Source organism: Ictidomys tridecemlineatus, chromosome 5, assembly GCF_052094955.1.
Source record: "Ictidomys tridecemlineatus isolate mIctTri1 chromosome 5, mIctTri1.hap1, whole genome shotgun sequence".
In the NCBI taxonomy this organism is placed as follows: Eukaryota; Metazoa; Chordata; class Mammalia; order Rodentia; family Sciuridae; genus Ictidomys; species Ictidomys tridecemlineatus.
Window position 1 is genome coordinate 110,125,034 of NC_135481.1, and position 20,920 is coordinate 110,145,953.

The 20,920-nt window shown below is 45.6% G+C and overlaps 1 protein-coding gene and 1 long non-coding RNA gene across 10 annotated transcripts in view; one reads left to right on the plus strand and one right to left on the minus strand.

Moving 5' to 3' along the window:
- Positions 1–20,920, minus strand: part of Foxn3 (forkhead box N3) — a 384,532-nt gene that overhangs the window by 157,420 nt on the left and 206,192 nt on the right. For all 5 annotated transcript variants that reach the window (XM_078050695.1, XM_078050694.1, XM_078050691.1 and 2 more), the window contains one exon: positions 4,367–4,482. In XM_078050695.1, the coding sequence (XP_077906821.1) occupies positions 4,367–4,482 (116 nt within the window). The remainder of the gene's footprint in view (positions 1–4,366; positions 4,483–20,920) is intronic.
- LOC120886876 (uncharacterized) lies at positions 3,941–13,401 on the plus strand. Of its 5 annotated transcripts, XR_013439208.1 has the most exons (5): positions 3,947–4,355; positions 5,688–6,125; positions 6,407–6,478; positions 9,191–9,272; positions 10,291–13,401. It is a non-coding gene; the product is annotated as an uncharacterized LOC120886876 (long non-coding RNA). The 5 variants fall into 5 exon arrangements; XR_013439206.1 differs by having other exon boundaries at positions 3,941–4,355; positions 6,407–9,272; XR_013439205.1 differs by having other exon boundaries at positions 9,191–13,401.

Here is a 20,920-nt window from a genome sequence, read left to right on the forward strand (position 1 = left end):
CCCACGATGAGACTAACGTTACGGGTCTTGGGGAGGAAGACCTCTGTTAGGATCTGGATTAAAAGTGTCCCCCAAACAACCAGAGGCTAAGGACCCTGTGGCACAATGGAGACACAGCTATCTGACTCCAAAGGCCCACATGCTAAAGGCTCAGTCACAGCCTGTGGTATATTAAGAGGTGGGGGAAACTTTGGGGGGGGGGCTAGTGGGAGGAAGTTAGGTCATTGGGGGCCATGTCCTCAAAGAAGACATTGGGACCCTGGCACCTCCTCTTTCTCTCTCTGCTTCCTGGCTGCTAGGAGGTGAGTATCTTCCTTCACCATTTGCTCCTGTCATGATATACTTTCTGCTATAGGCCCAAAGTGACAAGGCCAAGCAACCATGGACACACCTTTAAACCCATGAGCCACATAAATCTTTTCTTTTGATTTGATTTAGCTCGGGTATTTGTCACAGCAGCAGAAAGCTGACTAACCCAGAGGTGAAGAGCTAAGTTCGTGACATCAAACAGACACCTAACAATATCCATCATTGTGATGTCAGCATTGACAGGTAGGTAGTGGTTGATAGGTTTTCCCACTGGAAACTTACCTTCCACCCCTTCCCAAATTCTACTTTTTGCAAAGAAATCATCATGCGCCATCATTCAGAGAGTGGGGAATTATGCCCCACCTCAAATGGAAGAACAGCCACATAAATTATTTGAGATTATTCTCTATGGGAAATGTGCCTCTTCTCTTATTTACATAAACATGGGCTCACAGATACTTGAGTTGCGCTGTCAGTTATAAGGCAATAAGATGCCACTTATTTCGTTGCTCCAATCTTCCCAGTTGAACTAATGGGAGCAATTTAAGGATGGCCCCTGCGTCCTTTGGATGCATGCCCTTCATCTTGTGTTTTGAACATTTTCTTACTTTCATTTGACAAAAAAAAAATGCCTTCTTTAAAGAAAAGGCAGCTAGGAGCTGGGATGGTGGCTCAGTGGTAGAGTGCTTGCCTAGCACACATAAGGCACTGGGCTCGATCCTCAGCATCACATTAAAAAAAAAAAATGAAATAAAGATATTGTGTCCACTTACAACTAAAAAATAAATATTTAAAAGAAAAAAAGAAAAGGCAGCTAAGGATTGAATTAAAATTCTTACATCGCAGTCCTAGTCTCGGGTACTCAGAATGTGACCTTATTTGGGAACTGGGTCACTGGAGAAGTTAAAATAGGTCATCCTAGAATAAGATGGGCCCCTGATTTAACATGACCAGTGTCTTCTAAGAAGAAACAATTTAGGGACAGATAGCACACAGGGAGAATGTCACCGTGAGGAAGAAGGCAGAGAACAACAGGATGCTTCCTTCCGTAAGCCAAAATGGCCAGCAGCCACCAGGAACCAGGGGCAGGCACCAAACAGGTTCTCCCCAGAGCTTCAGAAGGAACCAACTCTGCTGACACCTTCACATCAGACTTCTAGGCTCCAGAACCATGAGGTGACAAATTGCTGTAGTTTGAGTCACTTGGTTGTGGTACTCTGTTATGGCAGCCCAAGGAAACTAATCCAATGGCTAATGTTACTGAGCTCTCTGCGTTTCTATTAAAAAACAATCCACAAATTGTTTTTTGGTATCCAAAAAAGAAAAGGGAAGAGAATAAAAAATTAAGAGTCGAGGAGCACCCAGCAGACATCTCACAGGGCACACCAGAACCCAGAGGCACGAGCTGGGGATGGCACTATTTGACTTTATATTTGGATGCAAACAAGGTTTGGGGCTGTCTTTCCAGGTTCCTCATCTTCCCTATTGCTTCCAGCCACCTGCGGCTCAGTTCAGCGTTACCTGCCAAGCACACCTGCAAGTACTAGCAATAACTGCCCATCTGGTTAATCACCACCTTCTCCAGCATTCAAAGTACAGATCCACAGAAGCCAAATCCTTCCCTGGTGACCTCCATGGCAACAGGTGATTCCCAGCATCACAGTGGACCTGGCCAGACCATGCCAATTCAGCAAGTTTTGGTCGCAGTTCAACGACTCACCTTGTTCCACTCCCATCTTCCTAAAGTCATGCCAACAAGTAGCCTGGTGGCTTAGAGTTGAGTTGAAGACCACATCACTGTGAGCCATAGGAATAGCAGACCATCATCTAGTGTTTGGTAGCTTTAGTACGATTTCACAGATGAGAGACTCTGGAAGCAAACCTCAGGCTCTCAGAGGAAGGCATGAGGGTCTCCAGGGAAGAGGCAGCGAGGGCTCTCAGAGTCAAGGCATGGAAGAAGCCAGCTAGAAGCTGACCTGTCATCTCACCCCACATCCAGCAACCTTGACGGAGGTGAAATTTAAGCACTTGCATGGGTACGTGGTAGAAATGAACTGGGAGAAAAGAACTGCAGATGACAGAACAGGACCCAAAGTATTTGTTTGGAAATTATTTTCCCCATAAAAACCCTGCTTTGTCTGTATTTTTATGCCTATATTAAAAATCAAAATGAAGTCGTTAGGCTGAGGCCAGCTCAGAAAGCCTCCTGCCTGAGTACACATTCCTCCTGCAAGCCCCAGAGCTCCACTATAATCCCTCAAATTATTAAATAATTACTGCGTTTCCCTTGGGGTCACATTTGGCAACAAAATACTGGCCTAAATGAACCAATGATATGACCCAGTGAATAACACTCATGTTCTTAACTTCCTAGAAGCAAAGGGATACGAAATACTTCTGAGGCAAAACTGGAGAGGTAAGTGAAGTGTATATTCCCTGCCATTTGGAATGTGTGTGTGTTGGCGGGGAGGGGGCACAGAATGACAAAGGAACATGCAAATCCAGAATCCAGGAAATACTTCAATAATCAGGGTCCTCTCCCCCAACAACCCCGAACATTAGCAATTTTCCACTCCAGTCCCAGTTCCCTTCCATTTCAGGAGTGGCTACAGCCACAAGGAGAAAACCAAGCATATGGCTCTGTCCTTCTGGACATTTCTACAATGTCAGCTGGGCTGCTTTGGAAAATCCCATTTTATCTCCTACAGCTATATGACCTCAAGTTGTCATTCTGAATAAAGTATGCTTCCCCTGATTTTTATGAACACAGACAAAAGCTGCTACAACCTTTTTTTTTTTTTTTAAACCTTGCAAACCAACTGTAGTTGCTATGTAGGGTTATTTGTTTCTAAGGCAACAGCGTATATCTAAGTACTAATGGCCTGTCCTTTTGCCAGGCAACAAACAGCCTTGTGATGCAACTGCACCTGTCTCGGCTACGCGTTACTATGGAGACACTCCAGTTGCTATAGCTACCATCACGCTAATCGCCTAGCAAACGCAGACATACAGCAGTCTTCTCAGAGAGCCCAGCTGTTCCTCCCCGTCTCTTGCTGAAGACTGATTGTCTAGGGCCTGTGATGGAATGCTTCTCGGCTGAGAGGCACAAGAACTTCATTAATGCCATTTTGGAGGATCACTTTGTGCTGCCTCCTGCAGAACCAGCATCAGACCAGGAGAAGCATCTGCGAGAAGGGGACTATAAAACTCCAGAAATCTCTTGACACCATGCCACTCCCAGTTAACATAAAGGTGTAGTCCAAGGACAAGTTCTCTTGACTAGGGTAGCTGCCACAAAAACATTTCTATACATACATTTCTAACATAATTTTGAAATATTGAGGGATGCACTTAGGACCCAAGCACCATGTGTAGATAAAATCCACTTTAAAATGCTGTTTCATGTCATATGTCTCTTTCTTTGAATCTAACGTTAATATGCTTTTTCCCAAAAAAAAGACAATCTACATAACCCTTCACTCTGATTATATATTTGTAAAAATGGCACTCATGACCTCAACCTCCCAACACATGGGAGTGAGGAGAGCAGAGGTCTCCATTGTCCCCTGCAGTTCCTGAAGAAGCAAACACCAAGTAACCACAACAAACCCATCACTTAGGAGCACCGTCTACATGGAGACCAGGAAAGACAACAACCCAGCAAGCCTTCTCACAAGGCCAGCAGACCCTGCTCAGGGCAGGGGAAGATGGCATCGCTCGCCTGACTCATTCCTGTATATGTTTATCCCAACAAAACGTGACACCCAGAGATATGAAAGCTGTCAGCTTTTCTTTGTAAATGTTTCTACTCAGGAAGACAATATTTTACCACCATGAAGCCTTCTGGAAACACTGTTCCTCGGGAGGAGCAGAAGCGGTAAGGTTTGCAGGAAATACAACAATGGATATGCCTACTAATAATATTTCATTTCTTTCTCATTTATCTGCAGTTATTTTTGAAACCTCACGCAGCCTATGAAATTAGCTGCAGTGCCTGCCTTTGCCAAAATAAAGCAACTTCAGTAGATCCCCCCAAAAGAAAGAAGGTATTGCTTACCTTTGATATGCCTGAGGAGAGGTGGGAGGTGGGTGGTAAGGTGTCTTTTTCAAAGCCTGAATTAGATTTTGTCTATACTCTGGGTCTATGCACCATAACGACCCTTTCCCAATACTCTGCAAAGGAAATTAAAATACAAAAGCATTAATACAGAAGTGTCAAGTATTTTGCAGGAAGGAGATATACAGCTACTACCCTAGTTATTTTTAAAAAGCTTCTCATTTATTTATTGACTGTTGGCCAGACTTAAATATCATCCTCAGACAACAAAACACCATAAAATGCTTTTAAATCTTCCTCGTATTAAGTTTGACAGACCCAGTGAATGTCATGACCAGATTATGCTGATACAATGATAAAATTTTCATAGCCAAACTACCCCCAAAAGGAAATCCTTTATGATTTTTCAGTGTCAACACTGAACAACAATATGAATTCTCTTCTAAAAATCTTTAATTTTGTCAGATTTCAAATGTTGAAGGAAAAAGAGCTGAGACACACTCAAAAACTATCTCTGCTCTAAAAACTGGAGTTATGTTTTTTACACCACACTGCATCAGTGCCATTTAACAAAAATGGAAAAGTTAGTCCACTTGTTTTTTTCTAACTTCTCACAAAATGCTTGGTATGGATTTGAGCAATTATCTTCCCCAAGAAACAAAAGATCCCAGGCACCAATGATAACCCTTAAGCCAGAATCTGGCACTTATTTTTTTTTGGATTCCTCAGTTCACAGCAATCTGCTCCAGCCTTAAGAGTTGAATCTTTAAAGAAGTCAAATTTTAAAATGCAAATTTCCTCAAACTGTTCCGTGGAGATGAGGAAATTGTCCTGGAGGCCCACTTTGGGGCTGGCTGGAGGCATTTGGTCTGCAATCAGCATATTTTTAAAAATGTTAAATCCTGCCTCCGTGGCCACTGGAGCTGGCAGCAGGCCAACGGGCAGTGCTCTGTTCCTGCAAGCTTTCAAGTGACCCAGTGTCCCCAAATTGTTGATGTGGTTGATTTGTAAATATTTACCGATTTGGAAAGAAAAGAAGTTAAATTACTTAAACCTGCGTCCACTCCATGCTTTCAGCCACACACTCCCTTATTTTCACAACTGTTCCACTACAGGAAGATTGGTGCTGTCTTCCAACATTTAGAAAGCAAACAAGAAAAGCATTTAACGACCATGAGGGGAGAGGGGAGGCCTAGAAAATTCCAGAGAAGGAGAGCCAAACACAAGTTATTTTCAAACATGTATAAAGAAGTTTTTTAAATTCTGTGTTTCAATCTTCAATTCACCAAACAGTTTTCTGACAAACCTTATTTATCCACAGCACCCATGAAAATACTATCAATAACACCAGCAAACAGGGCAACCAGAAATCATCAATTTTGCAGCTCTGAGAACAGGGGAATGGCACAAAGCCAGGGTCACAGGCTGGCACCTGGGGCCACCCCAGGCACCCAGCTCCAGCTGCAGTTCCGACCCCAGACACAGGTCTGGCTCAGGTGGGCCTGTGTTATGATAAACGCCAAGGTTCCCAGCTTAATCATCTGGATGTTGAAAGCCTGGAAGACTTCAACCATGGAAAATACAACAGTCCTATCCTGGCCTTCCCTTTCATGCGTTCATTTTCAAATTCAGAAGAGTTCGGGGACCTGATGAGATTTTCCATATAAAACTGGCAGGCTACCCAGGAATATGCCCCGGAGCTTCCATCTTTCCCTGTGGAAAAAAGCTGTGCAGCACACTTTTTAAAGAAAGCCAAAAGGTAAGGAGTGGGGAGGTGTAGGGAGGGGCAAGGGAGAGCAGGATTTAGCACAAGTGGATAAAGTAAACAAACCGCCAAGGCATGGCAAGCTCCTAGAGCATGGTGGGGCTGGCCTGACCCCCACCATCAAAGGCTCCTCTGGAGCCCTGGGCCAGGGGACTTCCCTTCCGGTACCATACAGCATGGTCTAAACTGCACGGAGGGCCTGTCTGCAATCCAAACATTTCTGCAATGAGATTGTCTCACTTCTGGAAACCTAAGAGCTTTGGGTTTTATCACAGTGGCTCTCAGACTAGAGGAATTTACACCAAAAATCCAAGGACAAAGCAAAGAAGGACAACTGGCCCTCTCAGGTAAGTAATGATAAGCCAATGGTTCACTATGATTCACTACTGTTTAAAAACTAGATGGAGTAAATCCCCAGATTTGTGCAGAACTGTCACACAGTAACTGATCCAGGTGCAGAGGGGCAGGCAGGGAAATGGTAAGAACAGGTGGTCTGGGACCTCAGAAAGTCATGGCTTCCTCACTGGTGGAGACATATACAAAGCCCAGGATGGCAAGACACAAAATCCTACCACAGTGGCTGCAACTTACAGGCAAGCCTCATGTACCTCACCTTTTTTTGTTTGTTTGTTTTTGCTACCAGGGATTGAACCCAGGGGCATTAGACCACTGAGCCACATCCCCAGCCCTATTTTGTATTTTATTTAGAGACAGGGTCTCACTGAGTTGCTTAGCACCTCGCTGTTACTGAGGCTGGCTTTGAACTCACGATCCTCCTGCCTCAGCCTCCCAACCTGCTGGAATTACAGACATATATGACTGGGCCGGCTAACCTAACCTTTTTGACAAAAGAAGGGAGACCAAGTGTGGCTGGACAACGATTCATTAAACCAAATCTGAGGAGGCTTGAGCTCCATCAGTGTTAGGATGAGGGCTCTCCAGCAAAGTGCCTGCATGCATGAGCTGCTGGCCTGGCTTCAGGGAGCTTTTCAACATTCTAAGATCCTCCTTTATTTTTGCACTCCCTCTATCTGTCTTCTCTGCACACCACACCCCAGGCACAAGCTCTCATAACTCTTCCCCTTCTTAGTAAGCCAACATCAGCCATGAGTAACCACCTCCCTTCTAGAAGTTTCCTTTCACCCAGGTCTTTGGAGTGTGATTATCCAGCCAAGGTTTAATTCCAAATTTGGTCAGTACTTGTGGCCAAATGTACTCCCAATGTTCATTAACCAAAGAAATGTTCTCAGGCTTTGGATCCTAAGTAATGGTTCCCACCTTGACCGGTCCTACCGTTTACAGTCACAGGATTTAGGAATTGCTGATATTTACAGACCAGACTCTAATTCAATATATCTCACACTTAGAACGCTGGAATTCCAAAGAGAAAAAACATACAAATGAAATGCTTCTTGGAGACACACCCCTAGGGACTGTCAATGCCGACAATTCCAGGGCCAGCATCAGGCCACGCTTGGGGGGAGCCCCAGAGGAGGCTAGGCGAGTACCTCATTTGCAAGCCTTCCTGCCTGTAGCAGTTCAGAATAATAAAAAGGTCTACTTGACAATTTTTTAAAGTGGAAATGTGCAGAGGATAGAGTACTCAAATTTCTGAGGCTACGGAAAACGGTACTGAATGCCCCTTGCAGGGGAAAGAGGGTGTGATTTTAGTTGCACAATAAGCTTGAGACTCGGAGCTTTTACAGAAATGTCTGCATTTCAGATGAAGGCAAGCATGTGCAGTCTTTTTTGTTTGGAATGGAAATAACTATGAAGGCCACGCACCATTAAGTGTTAAGGAATCCACAATAATAAAGGAAGAAAAATGTCATTTATAGATACATTTTCATTATATACTAATATAACATTCACACCCTGAGAGAAAACTAATGTGAATAAGGTAGAAAATGAGGCCAAGTTTTTATTTTATTTTTTTTAATTAAAAAGCACCTGGGGAATAATAGCTCTGTTAATAATAATAATAATAATAATAAAAGTACACAAGAGGAACAAGAAAGAAAGAGGAGCCTATAGTATATACAGACTGAAGTGATAAGTGAAAAAATCTGCAAAAAAACAACTAAATTAAACTCTAAATCTAAAGGTATCATCTTTCCATGGCCTCCAGGGCCCATCCTGTGGTTCATACCTCTATCCCACGTCCCCACAGCCCTTCAGACCTGCACTAAGGCACCTGCTGGTCCACGTGACACTGGCCTCACCTTTGGGTCCCTTGGTTAGACTGAGGATTCTGGAGGAAAGACACTATTTTTTTAAACACTGTATTTCAAAGTGTGCTATGATACATTCATGGGTCACAAAATCAAGAGAATGGGTCACAACCGCTATTTGTTTTAATGGAACAGAACAGAATCAAATAGAATAGTCAAGAACAGAAGAGATGCACAGTCGTGTACTGTGAAATTCGTGTTTGTCCCATCTGGTAAGTATGTGTACACTGAGCCTGGAGTAGCATACTCCTTGCTGGGAAGCTGGGTTAACATTTGGTAAACGCTGGTCCAAGACAATGGATTCCAGGGTTCTTTTCTTTCTCACCACTTCTAGGGATAAAAGCCTCTCCCAGCAGGAATGGAGGGCATACTCAAATGTGAGGCTTAGGGCTGCACTTGAGGAATAGCGAGGACAATAAGGCAGAAGCTGCATCAAAATAAAGCAGGAAGCTAAGTACAAGTTCTTCATGCATTTAAAATGATACCTGTAGCCATGTGTGATGGCACACAGCTGTAATCCCAGTGATTTAGGAGGCTGAGGCAGGAAAACTGCAAGTTCAAGGCCAGGCTCAGCAACTTAGTGAGGCCGTAAGAAACTTATGGAGACCCTGTCTCAGAATAAAAAAAAAAATCAAAAGGGCTGGGAGGTGGCTCAGTGGTTAGGCACCCTGGGTTCAATCCCTGGAATAAAAAAAGAAGAAGAAGAAGAAGGAAGGGTGAAAAGAAGAAATAAATGTTTTGATGTTTTTCATATGCTGCGTCCGAGATGTTCCCAGCACTACCCACTTCTCAACCACTGGCTCATTTGTTTATTCATTCGTGTGGCAGGTGCCGAGGAGGACACATTAGTAAATGAAAATGATGAAAATTAGTGACCTCACAAATCCTGGATCCCAGAGGGGAAAATAAGGTGAGCAGGTAAAGAAATAAAATAAATAAGATGGTGACAGACGGTGCTACCCACCAGGGAGGAAATACAGAGAGTGAGGAGCTGGAGGAGAGGAGACTGCCGCTGTGCGTAGGGCTGGGAGCGGCGACAGGGCTCTTTGGACCTGATACAGCTTCCAGGCCCAGGATGACCACAGGGCGCTGGCTCAGGTCAGGGCAGTGGAGGTGGAGAGAAAGCCTCCCCGTGCATTCTGGAGAACAGGTGGACCTGGCCCTGGATTAGAAGTGGCAGGGAAAGAAAAGAGAAGAACAAAGGTCGATTTGAGTGACTAAGTAGGTCGATTAGGAGGAGGAGGAAATCCAGCACTCTTGAAAATAAACCCTTTGAGACTCTCTATCTACCAAGATCTACCGATTACAGTATTTGAAAGAACTTACCGGACACAGGCCACCTGTCTCCCCCCCACCCCCTACTTCCTCCACGGCCCCACCTTGACAGCTAAAGCTCACGAGCATGACCGATCTGGGGTGCTCTGGCTTTTGAGGTTTAGTACGGCTGGTTCCTCCAGAGCTGAGGTAGGTAAACTTTTTCTAAAAGGGCCACAGGTACTATTTCAGTCTTTGTAGGTCACATGGTTTCTGTTATGACAACCCAACTCCACCACTGTGGCCCAAAAGCAACCAGACCCATACACCAATAAACACGGCTGTGTTCCTTTGGCCTACGGCCCAATACTTGTGCTCAGGGTTCACAGTCTCAAAGCGCTACAGTCTGGGAACCCAAGGAACCAGGTAAGGATCTTCACAGATTAACAGACGGTGGGCTAGGTCCTGCAGGGTTGGGGAGGAGCTGTCGATGAAGATCTAAGTAAAGTGTTCCAAGGCACGTGGGGAACAGGGGAGGGAGGAATAGACAGAGACTAATTAAGTTCATCTGTAAAAAAAAAAAAAAGAAATACTACACAATATTGGCTGGGCTGCACCAGCCATCGCTGCCCTGGGAAAGGGCTCCACACATGCAGTTTGCTTTCCTTCCCCAGGCCTACTTCAGATCTATAAATCAGGTGCTCAGACTAATCAACATTCTGTGAGTACATGGGTCATCAACAACACTGCCACATTCCTGGAACAAGACTTCACACCTGTAAAGTCGGTGAGAAGCACATCATCCGGCTTTCAAGGGGTAGCCCTTACTTTGGTGCACAGGGACACTGGAGTCAGAAAGAACCAAATCAAAAGCTTCTTTCAAAACTTCCAACCGACCTGTGTGACCTTTGGCAAAGGACTGAACTGCTCTGAGCTCCAGTTTCTCCATCTATCAAATGGGAGCGACACGGTACCTGCTTCACAGGAGTGTGGTGAGCGTTAAATGAGGTCCGACCGTGTTTGGCCCACGGTACTTGTGGAACTGTCAACGGAGGCAAACTGCAAAACAAAACAAAACCACCCACATGGCTGTTTTCCATGACCTGATGTTACTTTTCCATGGTCCAAAGGAAGCATTCCGCATCAGATGCATTAAGGTGGAAGTGGAAATGGAAGGCTCAAAATAGAACAAAGCAAATAACTGGCCACTGCGGTAAAGTCAGGAGGGACGTGGGGCCTCAAGGAGGCCACTTGCTTTGAGTCACGTCTCTGCGCACTGCAGTCCCCACGGTGTCCAGAACCATGTGGCAGTCCAGGGCTTCCTAAATGGGGGTTGTACTTGGCTGATTTCTTAGATGACCATTTTCTTAATAGTTTTGATATTCAAAGTCTCTGCTGGTGTCTGCAGACTATAAGGGACAGCATTTTAGATAGAACCTGGGTGCCTTCAGGAATCCCTACTAAGAACCTATGAGAACCTACCAGCTGCCTCTCCTTCCTTGGGGTGAGAGGCCTGCCCTCCAGGCTGCTCTGGGGGCAAGGTGGGGTGAGGCCTGACTTAGAGGATAAAGGGGAAGGGTCTCCTGGCTGGAGGGCTGGGTCTGGAGGCCCAGGCACTCTTGGCTCTGGGGGGCAGGGGGAGGGGGTTGAACTCATGTGGCAGTTGGAACTGATAAGGCCCCCTCATTTGTCACCGACTAACACTTGTGGTTTCCTAGCCAGGGGTCCCAGAGCTGACATCGTCATCCCAGGGCCATTCTGTACAACATGAACAAAGTCTCCCCAGGGTCTGGAAGGCAGGCTTGACTGCTTCTGGAACAGCCGGGGCTTGTTTCACTGTGAAGACGCAGCTCACTGCCTGGGCTCTGGGTGCCACCCCTGCAACGGGGGCCTGTACCACTCCGCCTGGTGGCTCCCCTTCTCTGACCCAGCTCTGGCTCAGCTCCTCAAGGCCGAGGCAACCTTCAAGGAGGAAGGAGAAAGGGGATTCATGGGACTGGGGAAGGGGAGGGCAGGGGCTGACACACGGGTTCCCATTGCCACAAAACTCAGGCTTGGCACCTCGCCAGCACCAGCGGCCCAGCCAGACTGCAGTGTTCAGGAGCTGACCCAAACTTCCTGGGACCTCAGGAAGGGGTGCTTCTTGGGGCTCCTTCTGAATCAGATCACTTCATAGCACATGAGAAGAGGTGACAGAGTAGGAGGCACTCAGGGCACTGACCCAAAGGCAGGGCCCATTTCCTTGGAGAGCTGCAGCTCCAGAGGAAGGCAGGCAATAAACAACCCTACGGGATTACATAAGCTGGCCAAAGGGCCAGAGGAAAGGATGAGGCCCGCGGGAAAAGGTGTCAACTGCACCTGCTCCCCCAGGGGACCGCCCAGGACAGCCCCTCCAGCTCCCACCTGCACTGACCCCCTCTGGCATGCCCCTGGCCTCTTGGAGGTTGGGTTTTCTTCCTCAACCCCCCCTAACCTGCCACCACCCAGTCTTACTCCTAGGTTCGTACTTTCTGTCTTCCAAGATGGTGAAGAGACAAACTCACAAACCAACTCTTGCACTCTCCTAGCACATGTTCAAGAAAGCAGCCCACAAGTGGCTCCCAACATCAAGGGATCCGCGAGTACAGTTCTTGTCTATACTGCCAGGCTGCTGAGTTACTGGGGAAAAACCATTTGTCCTCCTTACCCACATAAGAGACAGAATACCACCTTCTCCAAGGGTCACCTTGGGCTGATAATGTACACAAGGCACCTAACACCATCCCCAGGGTAAGGGGCCGTTGATCCATTTCATTCTCCTCTCTGCCAAAGAAAGTCACAGTAGAACTCAGATGCTATGGGGGGTGGGGGGCGCAACAGAACAGAGAAAGGTTATTCTAGCAAATGACCATGATGTCTTGGCCCCTGCTTTGAAATGCACGAAGGAACCACACAAAATATCCAGCAAGTAGGGATTCCTAAATGCACCTGGGTTCTATCTAAAATGCTATCATTTGTAGTCTACAGACACCAGGAGAGACTTTAAAATATCAAAAGTGTTAAAAAATGGTCTTCTAAGAAACTAGCCAAGTACACCAAAGAGGGAAGCCGGAGGGGAAAAAAAACATGGACTACAAAGAATTTTTTTTCTAGATACATCCGTGTCCAATTCCTATAACAAAATTATTTCAGAAGTGAAAGGTTTTTGGTTTTTTTAATACTCTAATCATTGCTTCTTTATGCTAAATGTCTAAATTTAAATTTACTAAGTGTTTGTTTCCTCAAAAGCAGAAGGAGGGACAGAAAAATTTTAACTTCTCACTCAAGTCAGTGGCCCAGGGAGCTTCAGTGTGGTTCTGGTTCCCTCCAGGATCGGGGTGGGGACACCCCCACGCCCACCTGGCACACAGCCCCAGTCCCTGGGCAAGAGGGGCTGCACATCTAGGTCCTCACAATCCCAGCCACGGGCATTCTGTACACCTAAGGACGTGTCCTCTAACTATCAGAGGTGGAAATCACCCCCATGCCTGCAGTGGTCCTGTGATTATTCACAGGCATGTTCTAGACCCTCCGAAGACAGAAATCACAATCAACGTGTGACTTGCGTGGTGTTCAGATACCTGTGCTCTATGATGACTGAAGGGCCCCAGCTCCCTCAGAAGCACCATGAATATCAACTCTGTTCTCTCCCGGAGTGGAGGACATGGGGCACGTGGTGGGATGGCTGTGTGTGTATTTCAATCTAAGCAGGAAGAATCAATAATCTCCTTGTATTAACACCTAAATAAAACCAAAATAATCCCCAAGATTTGGCTAAAACCAAATTAATCTCTAGGAGAAGCCTGCTGGGAAGAGTCACGCGGGGGCGGGAGTCAGGACGGGAAACAGTTGATCGGCATCCACCAGAGCTGGGGCCACCCTGTCCAGTTTCTTCTTCCTGCTCCCTACCAGCCACCGCGTCACCTCCACAGGGGTCAGGGCCAGGAAACGGTCATCCTGCAAAGGCGGTCAAATGAGTAGGTGTCTATTTGAGTTGGAAAGAGTTACTTTTTGCACATCTACACTACCGCATCCCAACCGCCAAGGGCCACCGAGAGAGAGCCAAAGGTCAAACACCACCCTGGCAAGTTCTAACAAAGAAAGGTGAAAACACACACACACACACACACACACACACAGAGTCAGAAGGCCAAAGAATTGGCATCTTTTAAATGACCGTTTTTATCCAACAAATCTGAATATTCTCCCAAATTAATTTCACCACTTTTTCCTTGGGAACCAAAAAGGGTTAACTATGACTACAAGTGAAAACTGTACCATTTCAAGAAAAAGCACAGAGATAGGAGGGTTTAAAAAAAAACACAAAAACAAGAATGTCAAACACAGCACAAAACACACAGGAAGTATAAAAGCTGGTCATTTTATACTTCTAATGCCAGCCTTGCTGTAGGACCTCAAAGAGCCCAACTACTAATCACACAAGTTCAAGATCCTCACATGCACACACAGGATATGTGGATAAATTCTCCATGTCAGTGTGTCCACTAACAACTTCATTACAGAAACAAAGACAGGCACGTTGACAAGGTTTTATTTGTTACATGACATGAAAGGGAATATGCAATGGTGTGGTCAAGTCGCTGGAGGTGGGTAGATCCCTCTTTTTTAAGTAATAGTTGTTTGTAATCATACTTATAATCTTAAAGTTAAAATTGCATACGCAAATTACAAAGAGCACAAATGACAGAATAAAAGATGGATATTAAATTGCCTCTGTTTTTTAAGCTTAAAAGGCAAACTGACTTAAAACTAGTGGCTATGAGGGGAAGTAACATTCACCATTCATCATATTTACATAAATAAAAAACTCGGTTATTTTAAAAGTTCAAGAACCGGTAAAGACCATTAGAAACATTCTTTTCTTTTTCTTTTTGCAGAGCTGGGAATAAACCTGGAGCCTAACACAGGCTAAGCAGAGAGCTCAGCTATGAGCATTCAGAGTGGGGAAGAGCAGGCAGGCAGCCCGCAGAAGAGAGAGTTTATGGCAGGTATTGAAGGCAACACATGGTCAGACATGCAGAGACACCTTGGTTGGGTTACAACTGGCTCACCTAGGGCCACTCTATCTTCTGGTTGTCCATAGTTACTCATCTATTTTTAAATGCTCCACTATGATCTTATCTAATTGGCACATACAATTGGATCACCTTATTTCCATACTAAAAGTTGTTCCAACTACCTGGCCAGGCCAGGTACCATTCTGCAGAGTGTGCGCTAGCACTCCATTTCTGGCCTTTGGTTTTGAATGGTCCCAGGACCCAGGTTCTCTCAGTAAAACAAGACCATCAAGTGTGTGTTTTCTAAGGAGAGGCCACAGGCTATGGATAAGCAGGGCCTGACCCTCCTGTTGATCAAGGGGGACCTCCTGGGAGCCCCTGGGTTGCAGATCCGTCTTTGAGCCACAGCATCTTGCTCACGTTAGCAATCCCACTTTTTAAGGAGAAATCACCTTTCCAGTGCCTCTCAACTCCTAGCAGAAGGACCCAACGGCAAAGGACACCCTTCAACAAATGGTGACGTGGTGGCACCATGCTACTAAGACAGAACTCAAACCACCCTGGACCCAAGTGAGAAAAACTGCAAGGAACAAACAACACTGCAAGTGCTCCTGGTTAAGAGAGGGACAGATGTGCAAAGTGCCACCAGAGCAGAGCCGGGCCTGAGTTGGGGGAGTGGGGGGAGCCCCTAGGAAAACAGCAGGGCACACGGAGGGAGGAGAGAAAGAAAAGGAAGATGAAGACTGAATGAAGGAATCCTGGGATTGACGGGTTAAGGGGGCTGAGGAAAAATTAAGGGAATAGGGTCCATTCACCCGCCTCCAACCCGTCAACAAGAGCTACTGGGACCAGCCGCCGTCCAGGGACAGCATGGCACTTGGCCCGCTGCCTCCAAAGCCTCCTCTCTGTGGCTCCTGCCTAATCTCCTGGAGGCCTCTTTCAGAGTATTTAACAGGCAAATGGCCTCAATCCTCCATGTCATTATCACATCTTCCTCTTCCCAAATGAGCCGCAGGTGGGAGTTGCTGCCTACCCTGGACATTTGCATATTTGTCCCCCAAAGTGCTGAGTTTTGCTGTGAGAACTGAACGAACACCCTTGCCATGAGGATTCACTGGGGCTTCGGGCACAGAGCCTAAGATTTTTAGGGGGCCAGAGGGGCACCTGGGGCAGCACACCTGTCCTCAGTCCCATCTGGGAACTCAATGCAACCTGAGGCACAGACTTCCAGAGAGCCAATCACAGGCTCACCCACAGGGGGCCACGGGGCCACCAAGAGACTGTCAGAGAAACTCCAGCAGGGAAAAGACCCTGGGCTTCACCAACAATCCCACGTGCCTCTCCCCTGGCCACCCTCTCATGCCTCTCCTTCACTGACCTCAGAAAGGACCCCTGGGCTCATATGCCTATCTCCCAGGGAAAGGGGGACAGAGAAACTGGGCCCCCTGTCCAGGAACACACGTCATCCTTACCAACCACACTCTCAGACCATACTTCAACTATTAAGTTTAAAAAAAAAAAAAAGAAGAAGAAAAAGAAAAAGCCACAGCTTGATTATTCATGAAAACTTTTATACACAGAAATGTTTAGGGCTAGAGGCAGGCCTCAGTGGCAGAGTGCTCGCTCAGCATGCACAAAGAGGGGTTTGAATCCCAACACAACACAACACACACACACACACACAATATGTTTATGTTTAACTCACTCGGGATGTTGCTGAGTCACCTGGCCTACAACTGTCCAGCTCACAGCTCAGGGTAGACACATGCATTTTTAGTAATAAGGATAAAAGCAGCAGTTAGCATCAAAGACCAGCAGCAACTTCATTAACACTGAGTAGTGACCACAAGCTGAGCACCCTCCAGAGCATATGATGACGTGCATTATTTAATTCTCTCAGCACACCTAGAAGGTGAGGAATGTCATGACCCCACAGGTTCATTCGGCTTGACTAACTTGCCTAAGGTCAATGCAAGCAGTAACACAAGAACCTGCACCTCACGGCCAAAACACATCACTGACAGTCACTATGGTGGACAGGTGGCAAGATGCAATAAAAACCACAGTGCATTCCCAGGCCAGTCACCACCATCACCCACTGCCCTAAGGGCAGTACATCCCAGAGTGGGAATGCCATACAAATACATTTCTGATACACACACACACACACACACACACACACACACACACACACACACACACCATTTTCTTTAATTATTCATTTCAGACAAAACACCAAAGTCAAAACATACTATTGTCATTTTTTTTATAGCTTCCTATGGTGCTGCTTTTGCATGACCATTTGCAAATAAAACATCACCTTTCTGTTTGTACAGCAAATTTCAAAGGGTAATCAAATATCTCAGGTGGCGCTACACAACTGGATGAAGGAATCTGAGAAGCTTATTAAGGCCATTTATAGCCACAAAAAACAGGCTCTGAAAGGACAGAGGCTTGCCCTAGATCACAATCAGCAAAGGCAGAGAGCCAAGATTCAAACCTGGGTCTCCTGAGTTGCCAACGTGAGAAAACCCAGCCTGCCAGAAATATTTTCCAATACATGTATGTGGGTTCGGAGGGTTCCCACACCTTCATGAAGGAATGCACCAAAGTAAACCAAGCCCCCAAAGGTGGAACGGCTTGTATATATCTGTGCCAACACTTACATTCTCCTCCCCAACCAACGAGAGGGACCCAAGATTCCCGAATTCACTTGGCAGGGAGAAGGTTCTTACGTTGTGTGCTACTCTAGACAAATCTTTTTAAAGAGAACAAGCAAAGAAAGAGCTTTGGTTTGATAGACATTCCAAAATGAGTGGAAGAAAATTTACAGCCCACTCTCTGTTCTTCTGGAATTATCTACACTGGATTCATCTGGCAAAACAAACACAACCTACGCTACATTCAACTCGATAGACAGAGTCTCTGTGGCCTGTGGGGCCCCACACACGCAGGACAGAACTGACATTTCCAATAAGTCATGTCTTTATTAGGTATAAAATCAACACCTAGAAGTGCATCTATGAGGCCCTCTCATTAACTTTTCATGAAGCAAGAGAAAGAATTGTACTTGGGGCTCCCACTGGGCCCTTCTCCCTCGGGTCAATGCTTGGTAGCACTTTCTTTCACCTGTGGCAGCCCTGAGGACAACTGTCATCCTGCAGTGTGCTCCTAGATGGTGGACAGTCTTCTTACAATGTTACAAAAAAAAAATAGAAGAAGAAGAAGCTCATTCTGATCATTTAAGTCTTGGTGACTCCAAGGAGTTGGACCCAAGAGAAACCCAGCACGGAAGGCTCTACACAGGTACAAAAAAAGAACTGTGAAGCCCAAGCTCAGAGGGGTCAGTTCTGTCCTCTTCATCCCCTAAGATGGTCCTACTACAAGGAAAGGAGGGAATCCCTTCTGATTTTTGTTACAGGAAGATAATTATCAAAGACTTGAAAATAAAGAACCCAGCTGGAAGGAGTCTAGCTTCTGTTTAGGAGTTTTCACGAAAGATCCTTGGATATGGACAAACCTCCCGTCCATCTACCCGACCACCTGGAGACTCACTCGCCTTGTGTGTGCTGGGGTCAAACGTGACATCTACCTGATGTTCAGGGCACATGGGGGCCACTGCAATGGTTACTGGTCCTCCCCGTTTCACGGGCACGGGTGGGTGTACTGGATATATCCACCTGCTCAACAGAGCCACACTCTACTGTCCTCCATCAAGGGGACATTGTGGACACACGGACGGGCTCCCTGCCCACTCACTTCCTCTCTGGTTTCACTAAAGGAAGGCATCAGCAAGATACGGAAGGCTGGGAGGAGAGAGAAGACAGAGGGTACCTTCCCCTGCCTCTACCTGCTGGGCTGAAGTGGCTTAGCTGTCCCTGCTGCCCAAGATTACATCCCATGAGCCAGAGCTCGGCTGCTTTCTCCTCCAGGTTCGAGGATCTGCTCATGTCCAAGGGGAACGAAAGCCTTCAGATGCAGCCTACATCCTCTTCCCCGGGGTAACTGCATCATCCCAAGCTGGTGCCCTGGACCTTTGTCCACAGCTGTGAATAGTCCCCTATCAAACTCTCCTCAGTGACTTCACTGTGAGTTGCCATCTGTCTCCTGCCAGGACTGACTGACAAGATGAAAAAACAAAACGGATTACCCTAGAATTTTACTCTTTAGAATCTGCAGGTCACAGAACACACATAATAATTCCCTTACCATTTCCGCCAAAGTCGGGCAAGGGAAAAAGTAGGCCTCCAACACTTCCATAATAATTTACTGCATTGCATACCTTAAAAGAGCAGAATTTGTCTTCTTAAAAAAGTGAAGTAAGCTCTGAAACATGGAAACTCAATTACAGAATTAGAGAAGTATGTTGTTACTAAAAATATTCTCTGTAGAATTCCTTTCTGAGTACATCATCAAGGATCACTATTATGTTTCAAAGTCACTCTAACGGCATATAAAAATGGCAAATAAGACAACAGTGTCAGAGAGGTTTCCAGTTCTACGACAGCTGAATGACTGACACTCCCTCTCATCTGAAATACTGTCCGGAGTTGGCATAAACCACTGGTATGAATTCATCTATTCTAACAAGAACACTAGTCAGTCAAACTTCATAAAACTTTAAAAGAGTCAACCTCATCCTGCAATTCATTGGTGTTCTGAACTAGATCAGGGTAACCCCAAGAAATTAAAACAAGACTTGAAGTTTCTAATTTAAATATTATGGGCTATCTTCTGAAGTACAAAAGTCTCCAAGGAGCCTACAAGATATAATGGGGGTGTGGGGGGAGAACACATTGGGATTCTTTAATTGCTAAGGAAACAATTCAAATCGGATATCAATGCCATAATGCCAGCCAGGTGCAGTGGCACACACCTGTAATCCCAGTGGCTCAGGAGGCTGAGGCAGGAGAATTGATAGTTCAAAGCCAGCCTCAGCAACTTAGTGAAGTGCTAAGTGACTCAGTGAGACCCTGTCTCTAAATAAAATACCAAAATAGCACTGGGGATGTGGGTCAGTCATCGAATGCCCCTGAGTTAAAAAAAAAAAAAAAAACCATAATCCTAAAAACAAAATTTTAAAAGGCTGTTAACAAATGAAATGTAAACCACGTTTGCTTATGCATTTTTTTAAAGACGCTGCAAGAGTGTTTCAAGCATGGCTGTGAGTCTTTATCTAATGCCAAATGATCAAGGAGAGGCTTATCACAGCCTTCCAGAGAAACCTGGGTTCCCCTTGTGGGGTGTTGGTCCATTTCCCAGGGTTCAGCCTGTTGGTGCAGGTCCTGGAGTTACATACAGCATCTTAGAATAAGTATTTTGCAACAAGTATTAAGGGAGGGATCCTGTGGGCAGAATGTCTCCTTCTTGGGAAATGAGGATGAGATCCAGATACAACGGCCGCAGCCCTTCCCACAGACTTCCTACACAGCACAAAGCAAAGTCACGGTTCCACATTTATTTGTGAGGCTCCACGACTCAACGTCTGTCTCCACAGCCACCCTGCAAGTTCCATGATGGGAGGGGTTGCCTTCCGTTCTGCTCAGGACCAACAGTACATGTGTCCGGTGCACCACGGTGCTGATTTAATAGATTCTCCAGGCATTTAAACCAAGCTTTCCAGAGTAGGATTGAGGAACTCTGAAGTTTGATATTTCACTAAGTGTACTTTTCAAAATGTTTTCACTTGGCAGCTTCTAAAGACTTGACTTTTCCAGATAGAAATTAAGACAAAGGTAAACAATACAAATTAAATAACAAGATAGGGCTACATGCCTGTTGGAATGGCCCAAACTTAAAACCCTGACAGTATTATGTGCTGATCTGAATGTAAAGCAATGGAATTACTCACAAACCACTGGTTAGAATGTAAACTAATACAACCACATTGGAAACCAGTTTGGCGGTTTCTTATGCAATTAATATACTAATCATGTGACCAGCTAATCCCACTCCTGAGAATTTCCTCATGAGAAATGAAGTCATATATCCAAAGACTTTATATAAGAATATTCAGAGCAGATATTTATTTACAATATCCCCAAACTAGAAATAAACCCACATCTATGCACAGGTACCTGGAGAAACAAATCCTGTACATCCAAAGCAGGATGCTCCTCAGCATCAGAAATGAACCAACTACTGGTCAATATTCCAGAATTTACACTAAGGAAATAAATCTCCTCATAAAAGTTTGCTTTTGCTGATTTTGTTAATATGAAATTCAAAACAGGTAAAACCAGGAAGGTACATCCCTGGAAGCCTGAGG